This window comes from Octodon degus, unplaced genomic scaffold, assembly GCF_000260255.1.
Source record: "Octodon degus isolate 3935 unplaced genomic scaffold, OctDeg1.0 scaffold00004, whole genome shotgun sequence".
Taxonomy (NCBI): domain Eukaryota; kingdom Metazoa; phylum Chordata; class Mammalia; order Rodentia; family Octodontidae; genus Octodon; species Octodon degus.
In genome coordinates, this window is record NW_004524580.1 from 29,887,048 (window position 1) to 29,896,327 (window position 9,280).

At 50.0% G+C, this 9,280-nt stretch overlaps 1 protein-coding gene across 1 annotated transcript in view; it reads left to right on the forward strand.

Moving 5' to 3' along the window:
- The first annotated feature begins 421 nt into the window (after positions 1-421).
- Spic (Spi-C transcription factor) overlaps positions 422-9,280 on the forward strand; it is a 12,599-nt gene continuing 3,740 nt past the window's right edge. The window contains exons 1-5 of the mRNA XM_023718146.1: positions 422-501; positions 2,375-2,400; positions 3,647-3,740; positions 5,424-5,533; positions 8,052-8,163. Coding sequence (XP_023573914.1) covers positions 2,398-2,400; positions 3,647-3,740; positions 5,424-5,533; positions 8,052-8,163 — 319 coding nt within the window. The 5' untranslated portion in view covers positions 422-501; positions 2,375-2,397. The remainder of the gene's footprint in view (positions 502-2,374; positions 2,401-3,646; positions 3,741-5,423; positions 5,534-8,051; positions 8,164-9,280) is intronic.

Genomic DNA, 9,280 nt, shown 5'->3' on the forward strand with positions numbered 1-9,280 from the left:
GGTGAGTTTCAGGCCAGCCTTAACTCAGGGAGACCCTGCCTCCAAAGGGAAAAGGGCTGATGCTGTGACCAGCAGTGGCAGGCGCTTGCTGGGTGTGTGGGGCCCTGGGTTCTGGCCGACACCTAGGACACAGGCCAGCCTGGGGGACTGGAAGACAGAGCGGGCCAGAGCCGGGAGAGGTGGCCCAGAGTGCACGGAAACAAAAAGCTAAAACAAGGCCACCAAGAGGACCTGGGCCAGACAGGCCCTCAGGTGCTTGGTCCCCAAAGAGACACGCTGTTCTTGTCGCCTCTTCAGAATAGCAGCCCTGCTGTCTCCAGCCGCTGCAGGCAGACACTTTTCTGAAGGCGCTGTAGCTTTTAAAAAAATTCCCCTTCTGCGGCACTTCCTCAAAAACAGCTATTTAGCGCCCGCTGCCCAGGCTTGGCCAGGACGCTCCTCGCTGCAGCCAGATCTTCTGGTTTAATGAGACATCTGGGGAAGGGGCTCCGTGTTTTCCTGGTAAGCGGAACACCCTGCCGTCACTGCCACCGAAGGGAGAAGTAGTGTTCAGCAGATGCTTTTCTTTCCTAGGCGACAACTTGTAAGAGGAGAGCATCGGGATGTACTCATTAAAGACAGGCTCCTTGCGGCGTTCATTCACAAAAGGTCTGGAGCCCCAGCAGCTGGGGTGCCGGTGTGACAGCATCGTGGCTTCTAAAACCCCTCTTGGGGGAGCAGTGTGTGGCCATGCAGAGGTGCTAAGCGATGTGTTACGAGAGAAACGCTCAGATTTCTCCTTGAACTGAGAGGACGAAGTGATTTCAGAGTCGCTCGCAGGGCTGGGGAGATAGCTCAGCGGCATAGGTGTCTGCCCGGCCGGCACAAGGTCCTGAGTTCAATCTCCAGTTCTGGGAGGAAAAAAAAAGCTAATGCTCAAAGAGTCGCTCACAGTTCTGAGCTTGGATGTGGAGGAAGTTGGGCTCAGGCGACAGTGCATCACGGAGCGTACTATGAAACACTAAAAGCTCAGCTGTTGATTTGTGCAAGACAAAAGCTAGAGGCTGTGTAAATAGTCTCAGATCTGTTAAATGAAATAAGTAGTTGAGTCTTTCTCCTCCTGTGATCTGCTGTCATTGCAGAAAACAGTATTGAAAGAAATCTTAGACATTTGTCTACGTGTTACTTATTTGAGGCAAAATCTAAAGGCATGTGATGAAAACAGAGTGCGAACGTAAGGGCTAAAGTTCTTTGTTTCGTTTTTGCGGTACTGGAGGTTGGACCCGGGACCTCAGCCCTGAGCTGCTGGTCCTGGTTTATTTTTTGTTTTGAGATGGGATCACCAGTTCACTGGTCACGCTGAGCTCGAAGTTGTGATCCTCCTGCCTCAGCCTCCCAGAGCGCTGGGATTACAGGTGTGCCTATCACAGGGCGCCTAGGCAGAGGTTTTAATTTGAGAACTAAGAGTTAATGTAGAAACTTAAGGGAGGACCTATACTGGCTTCTTGGGCTGAATTTTTTTTTTTTTTTTTTTTTTTTTTTTCCTCGAATGCCTTCAGGGCACTTTTGGCTGGCTGAAGTGTTGTGGGGATCGAACTCCAGCAACCTGAGGCTGCCAGCATTGTGGAAGCAGCCACTTAAAGAACGGAGCTAGGGCCAGGCCCCCAGCTAGGGCCAGGCCCCCTCTTGGGCTGAATTTTACTTGTATTGTGAATCTGGATTTCACGGGAAGAGAACAAGCCCTTTTTATCAGCTTCTCAGAAGGCAGCAAAGCTTTGGATTTTGGTCTTCAGAAGTTTTAAATACCCAAATGGTTAAATGGGCCTTGAAGTAATATGGGTTCTGTACCCCCTTGCAGTTACCCAGACAGTCGGTATCTCTCTCTCTCTCTCTCTCTCTCTCTCTCTCTCTCTCTCTCTCTCTCTCTCTTGTCTTTTTGAGACAGATCTCACCATGCAGTTCAGGCTGGCCTTGAGCTCACTTTGTAGCCCAGGCTTGGGCTCGAACGTGTAGCGATCCTCCTGCCTCAGCCTCCTGAGTGCTCGGATCACCAGGGTGCGCCACCCCGTTTACTGCTTTTAACGCAAGGACAGCCCTCCTAGTGCAGGAGGCTCTGGGTTTGAGGTCAGCTCTGGCAATAACACAAAGATCCCATAATGTTGGGTCTGGGGCAGGCACCAGTCAAGCAGCTGGGAGGGGAGACAGCAAAGAGGACGGACGGGTCGCAGGAAATGCCGCAGAACGCAAAGGTAGCAGGGAGCTCAGAGAGTTCACACTGCATTCTGGGCTTCTGCGATGTCATAGAAATGGCCCGGCATTTGAAACGCCAGCTTTTCATTCAAAATCACACTGGACCTGGATTTAACTTTGTCTTTTAAATGTTTAACTTTTTCAGGCTCTCCAGTTTGTTCATGAAGCATGGTAAGTTGATATTTTAAAATCTTTGCACCCCTTATATTTTACAGTGTTTGGATCAAATTAATAACTATCCTAAATGGTCTGCAAAATACGGTAGTTCAATTTTGAGTTTCTGAGACATACTTTTTTTTTTTTTTGGCGGAGCCGGGGATTGAACTCAGGCCCTTGCCCTTGCCAGGGAAGCACTTATTCCACTGAGCCATCTCCGCAGCCCCTGAGACATACTTTTGAAATTAAAATCATTTCATTTGTTTAAGTGATTGACAAATTCTGTTCCATTAAATATATGTCCTTTTTAAAAAAAAAAAAAAAAAAAAAGATCTGGTCTTGACCTTTTATCTTTCATTTATTTATTTTTTGTGTATTTGTCACAGGGCCTACAGGGTCTCACTACACAGATCAGACTTGTAGTGAGTGATTCTCCTGTTCTGAGCCTCCCGAACTCTGGGATTACAGGTGCGCGCCACCACACCCAGTCTTAATTGATGTCTCAGCACGCCCCAGGGGTGGGGCTGTCATTTTTCTTTTAAATTTTTTTAAAAATTCTTTATTTAGGTATTTGGTACAGGGTCTCGCTGCGCAGCTCGGACTCATAGTGATCCTCTTGTCTCAGCCTCACTGGCGCTGGGATTACAGACATGCGCCATCACACCCAGATTCAGGTCTGGCACATCATGCTGTACCAGGGCTCGAACTTGGGTCCTTGTGCTTGCCAGGCACTTGCTTAGACTGCCATGCTACCTCTCCAGCCCCTCTTTTTCTTTCTTTTAATTTTATTGTTTGACCTCTTTTTCTACTAGTACTTTTTTTTTTTTTTTTTTTGGTGGAACTGGGGATTGAACTGAGACCCCTTCACTTGCCAGGGAAGCACTTGTTCCACCGAGCCGTCTCCCTGGCCCTGATCTCTTTTTCTAAATTGGCTTTCCTTGATCTACAATTCCTGGCTCAAATTTTTAGTGTTTTTGGGACAGGATCTTGCTATATAGCACAGGCTGGTCTGGAACTTGTGGCAATCCTCCTGCCTCAGCCTCCTGTGGGTTGAGATTACTGGCATAAGCCACTAACCCCAGTCCCAATACTACTTTCTCTCAGAAAAATTAAATTTCACTGGTAATTTTATAACTTCATTCATGGCTATGGGTATAGCTCAGTAGTACAGAGCCTGGTACAGTGCCTGGTCCTGAGTTTGATTCCCAGCACCAAAAAAAAAAAAGTAAAATATAACGGCATTCTGGCATTGTTCCCACAGACTTGTGTTGAACAAGACAGGCTGGGTCAAGCATTTGAGGATGCTTTCGAGGTTCTGCGGCAGCACTCAACAGCAGATCACCGGGCTACCTCAGGTATGAGGAAGACTTTGACCCTCTTCAGCTGTTTGGCCCTACCCAGAAGGGTAGTGACACATCAGGGAGCAAATGCCGTGTAGTCCGGCCTCCGGAGGCCACAGCAGGAGGATTGGTCAGCTAGACAATTTAGTAAAAGTCTGTTTCAAAAAGGAGTGGGGATCCTGCTCACTGAAGAAGCCTCAGATTAAATCCAAGGCACTGGAAAAGAGAAAAACAATTCAAAAGGCTCCTACACAAAAATTCAGGGAATATAGATAAAAGCTTACTATTTACTTACGTGTTTGGTGGAGGGTCTCAGTACACAGGTCCGACTCCTAGTGATCCTCCTGTTTTCAGCCCCTCAGCGCTGGGATTGCAGGTATGTGCTGCCACACCTTGTCTCAGTGGCCGGCTCAGGGCACCCAGGGGCGGGGCCTGCGTGGCATGTGGTGTCGGGGATCGAGCCCCGGTCCCTGCCCTTACCTAAGCAAGTGTCTATCCACTGAGCTATCTCACAGGCCCAAGGATGAAAAGGGTTTTGTTGATATGCCCGTAATCCCAGCACTCAGGAGGCTGAGACAGGCGGGTCCCAAGTTTGAGCCCAGCCTGTACTACACAGAGCTTGAGGATAGCCTGGGCAACAAATAGAGGCCTTGCTTCACAGACAAAAAGGGGCTGGGGAATGTAGCTTAGTGGCATAGGCACCTGCCTGGCAAACCCAAGGCCCTGAGTTGATTCCCAATACCCAAGTTTAAAAAAGAAGGCAAAGAAGTTGGCCATGGTGTGCGCATGTGTGATTCCAGTGGTAACTGAGGAGCTCAGGCAGGAGCAGCATAAGCTCGGGGCCTGCCTGACACTCAGGCCTTGTCTCAAGTAGGAGACGAAGCAAGGGCTAGTTGTGCTCAGGGGGAAGCCCTGGATTCAGCCCGCAGTGCCGTAAAACCCTGGAGTGAGCTACAGTGAGGCTGGTGTGTGTATATTTGCCTAGCACAGTCCATGTTCGCTACATAACTCCCCTTGTACCCACCTACCTTACGACACACCAGACATTCTGCCTGGATTTATGACCTGTTTGGTTCTTTTTTTTTTTTTTTTTTTTTTTTGTCTTTTTGAGATGGGGTCTCACTATGCAGTCCAGGCCAGGGATGAGCTCACTTGGTAGCCCAGGCTGGCCTTGAATTTTTGCCGCGACCCCCCTGCCTCAGCCTCCCGAGTACAGGGAATCACTGGCGTGCGCTACATGCCCGGCGCGGGTCGAGTCAGTCACCCACCATGTCCTCTGTGCAATCGCTCATTTAGCAACCCAGTCACTTAACAGCCTGATCACAGGACCCAAAGTCAGGGCCCAAACTCTTCACTGAAAGGAGAAGCTCTGTGTTCAAAAAGGGTTTTCAAGCCCTGATTCCCTGGGAGTCTATCCACCTGCTGGGGAGCAGCCACTCGGGGGCTCCTGTTCTGGCACCTACTGAGGTTACACAGAGTCGAGGATAGCAAGTCTAGTGACCGGGCACCTGCAGCCGCTGCGCGCGTGTGCTCGGTGTACACGTTGTGTGCACAGGTGTCCACGCGTGTGCTGTGTGTGTGTGCTGTGGTGTGCCGGGAGGCTGCAGGAGAACCGCCTGCGGTCCTGGGCCAGCCTGGCGCACAGCGAGGTCCTGCGTGCGCACACACTCACTTCTCCCCGCCTCGGCCTCCGTGCAGGTTACAAGGGCTACCTGGCCATGCTCAACAACTGGACCCCGCTCAGAGCCAGCCCTGGGGGGCTGCCCATGGAGGAGCCCAGCTGCCTCTCCAGCTGGCGAACGGTCCTGGTGAGTAGCCTCAGGCCTAGCTGGGAGGGGCAGGAGGGACAACAGGCACAGCCGGGACTGTGGCGCCGTCCCAGGGGAATGGCTCGGTGTCCGCTGTACCACTTCCCCGGTTTTCCCCTTGGGGATGAGGGTGGGATGAGCGGGGGGCATGTACAAAAGCCCACGGGCCCGAAAGACTGCCACAGGACACTGGCCTGGGTGCCATCCCTGCGCCACGCTTTCTTTGCGTTTCAATCTTTCCAAGAGTACAATATCATATTCCTCCGCCCCATTTTGCTTTTGTTTTTTAGGGCTTTCTTTAATTTTGGAGACGGGATCTTGCTAAGTGGCAGTCCTCCTGTCTCCGCCTTCTGTGTTTTTACATTGCTTTCTTTCTGAAGTTACCTTACCAAGCAGTGTACTAGTGTGGGATCTAAATGTGAATTTTCTTTTTTTTTTTTTTTTGAGTCAGGGTTATACTAGGTAACTCAGGTTGGCTTTGGACTTGCTGTGATCCTCCTGCCTCAGCCTCCCGAGTGCTGGGATTCCAGTTGTGTGCCACCACACTTGACTTTCATACCCTTTTTGAAAAGAAGGCAACATAAACAAGTTGACTTTGTTTTTTGTGACACTAAGCAATTGGGGCCGTGGAGGCCGGCTCGGCTCTTGAGATCTTCGGGCGCTGGTCAGGAATCTTGGGCCTGGTCATGCCCTGCCCATGGCCTGACCTTGACAGGAGCTGGTCACGGCTGCCACAGGTGAGGCTGGGAAGCGAGGGACACCAGCTCTGCCCCAAGCCAGCAGAGACGCCATCTGGGCTTTCCTGTGAGTTGAACCTCTGCTTGCAACTCTGCACACTGCATGTGGAAACGGCAGGGAGCTAATAGATTTCTGCCAGTTAAGCCTGGAGTCACAGATGGGCCAAAAGTAGAGGAGTCTCCAATTCCTGTATCAAAATGGAAAAGAGCTATGCAGGGTATTGAATGCCTGTAATCTCAGCACTGGGAAGCTGAGGCAGGAGGATCTTGTGTTTGAGGGCAGCCTGGGCTGCATAGTAAGATCCTGTCTCAAAAACTACAAAAACAACAAAAAAATGTTTGTCCTAGGTTGAACTTTCCATGATACTAGTTTTACTTTGTCTATAATTTTTTTGTGGCCGGCTCCACCCACGCTGGGTATCAAACCGCAGTCCCTGCGTGCTTGCCTAAGCAGGCGCTTTAGACCACTGAGCTGTCTCGCTGGTCCCTACAAGTTTTTACTTTGAATGCTATTATGGTTTGAAACAGCGTGCACATGTTGGTTTTTCTCCTTGAAGATGTGCAGTTCACACATTGAAATGAGCAGTCACGTTCCCCCGAAATGCTGCATCCAAGGAGCCAGAGAAGATGGGAGTTTTCAGTTCTGCTCCTTTATTTTGCAAAGGATTCCTTGGTGTGTGTCCAGGTTGGCGTGCTCGATACGAGTGTCTTTTCAAATTCTGTTCCTTGGGGACCTACGAGCCACCCCGCTGGGTGTGCTGAGAAACACTCATCCACCCCTGCTCTGCAGAGCCTCCTTTTTTTTTTTTTAATTTTATTTATTTGTGTGTGTGTGTGTGTGTGTGTGTGTGTGGCCAGCTCAGCCCACCGGGGGCGGGCTGGCTGGCATGTGGTGCTGGGGGATTGAACCGTGGTCCCTGTGCTTTGCTAAGCTTGTTCTAAGTAGGTGCTTTAGACCACTGAGCCATCTCACCAGCCCCAGAGCCTCCTTTTTTATCCATATTTTTTTTTTTATTCTGTTTATGTGGAGATGATGTTGAAATCATTCTGGACTAGGAGCCTGGGGAGATAGCTCAATGGAATAAGTGCTTGCCTGGCAAGCTTAAGGTCCTGAGTTCAATCCCTGATACCACCAAAAAAAAAAAAAAAAAAGAAAGAACCTTTAGGACCAGCCAAACAGCTCAGTGGATTAAAGTGCCTGCAAGCAGGTGCACCTGTAATCCCAGCTCTTGGAAGGCTGTAAACAGGCGAATCACTATGAGTCTGATCTAGTAGTGAGACCCTGTAGACCCTTCCCTAAAATGCAAAAAAAAAAGAAAAAAAAGAAAGAAAGAAAGAAATCATGCTGGACCTAAAAGTAATACATAAGCAACCACTGATTATTTTCAGCCTGAGCAATATTTCTGTAATTATAACAATATCATGAGCAAAATCTGCAAAACTACTTGACATATTTTTATACTTCCCCATCATGCCTGAGAAAAGAAAAACTATTCTATTTTTCCCCTCCTGTACTGGGGCTTCACCCAGGGCCTCAGAGCTGAGCTACATCCAAGCTTTTTGTTGCTGTTTGGTTTTAAGTTCTGGGACAGGCTCTAGCCAAGTCACTAACTTGCTGAGGTACCCTGGGACTCACGATCCTCCTGCCTCAGCCTCCCAGAGAGCTGCGACTGCAGGCGTGTGCACTGCTGCTCCCAGCAAAAGCATTCTACCGCGCTGAATTCTGTACAAGACAGCACCAGCAGCAGCCCAAGTTTAACTGTGGACTGTTATTTGTGTAGAACAGCGCTTCAGACCTCTGTTACCTTGAAGGAAACTTTCACCCCCCTCTGCAGAGCACCACTGGACGTCACATGGTCTCGCCTGCCCTGCTGCAGCCAAAGGGAGGAAAAGGTACTGTCCACCGTGAGCGTGTGTGAGTACACGCGGGCACGCACACGCACACCAGCAATGAATGAGCTGATTTAGGAGGGTTTTACATCATATACAATTGTTTAAACAGCACTGCTCCAGCCTGGGGACATAGCTCCGTGGTTTAAGCACCTGCCTGGCAAGCACAAGGACCTGGGTTCGATGCCCAGTATCGCATGCCCTGTGGCCTGCCATGTGGGCCACGGAAACCGAGCGTGGTGGTGCATGCCTGTAATCCCAGCCCTGGGGAGGCTGAGGCAGGATTGTTGTGAGTTTGAGACCAGTCTGGGCTACAAAGTAAGCACAAGGCCAGTCTGCGCTGCATAGTGAGACCCTGTCTCAAAAGGACCTTCCCCCCAAAAAAATAAGCACAGAGAGAACAAAAAAAATCTATTCACACAATAAACCATAAATTTGTCTTTTTTAAACTTTATTTTATTATTATTATTTCTGTAACACTGGGCATCAAGCCCACACCTTCCCACAGAGCTACCTCCCCAGCCCTTTTGAATCTCTTCTAAGTTTGAGACAGTGTCCCACTCAGGTGTCCTGGCTGGCCTCAACTCCTCCCGCTGTAGCCTCCACAGCGCTGAGATTCCCAGCCCTGCTGCAGACACAATTTTAGAACCTTAGAAGGTGATATTAGTGGGTTGCACGTCACCAGCCAGTTGCTGGCTGGTGCTGGACCAGGACAGGAGCTGGCCTTGAGTGCCGGAGTAATGACGTGGTCGAGCGTGACCGCTGAGCCTGCACGGCGCATTCGGCCTGTTCCCTCATCCAAGGCCACCCTGATGGGATTAGCTATGCTAAAAGGCTGCTGTCAAGATTAAATGAGGCTGGGGGCTGGTGAGATGGCTCAGTGGTCTAAAGCACCTACTTAGAACAAGCTTACCAAAGCACAGGGACCGCGGTTCAATCCCCCAGCACCACATGCCAGCCAGCCCCGCCCCCCGGTGGGCTGAGCTGGCCACACACACACACACACACATATATATAAATAAATAAAATTAAAAAAAGATTGAATGAGGCTGGGCATGGCAGCCAAGGCAGGAGAATTAGAGACTGGATCTCGCTTTTAGCCCAGGCTGGCCTTGAACTC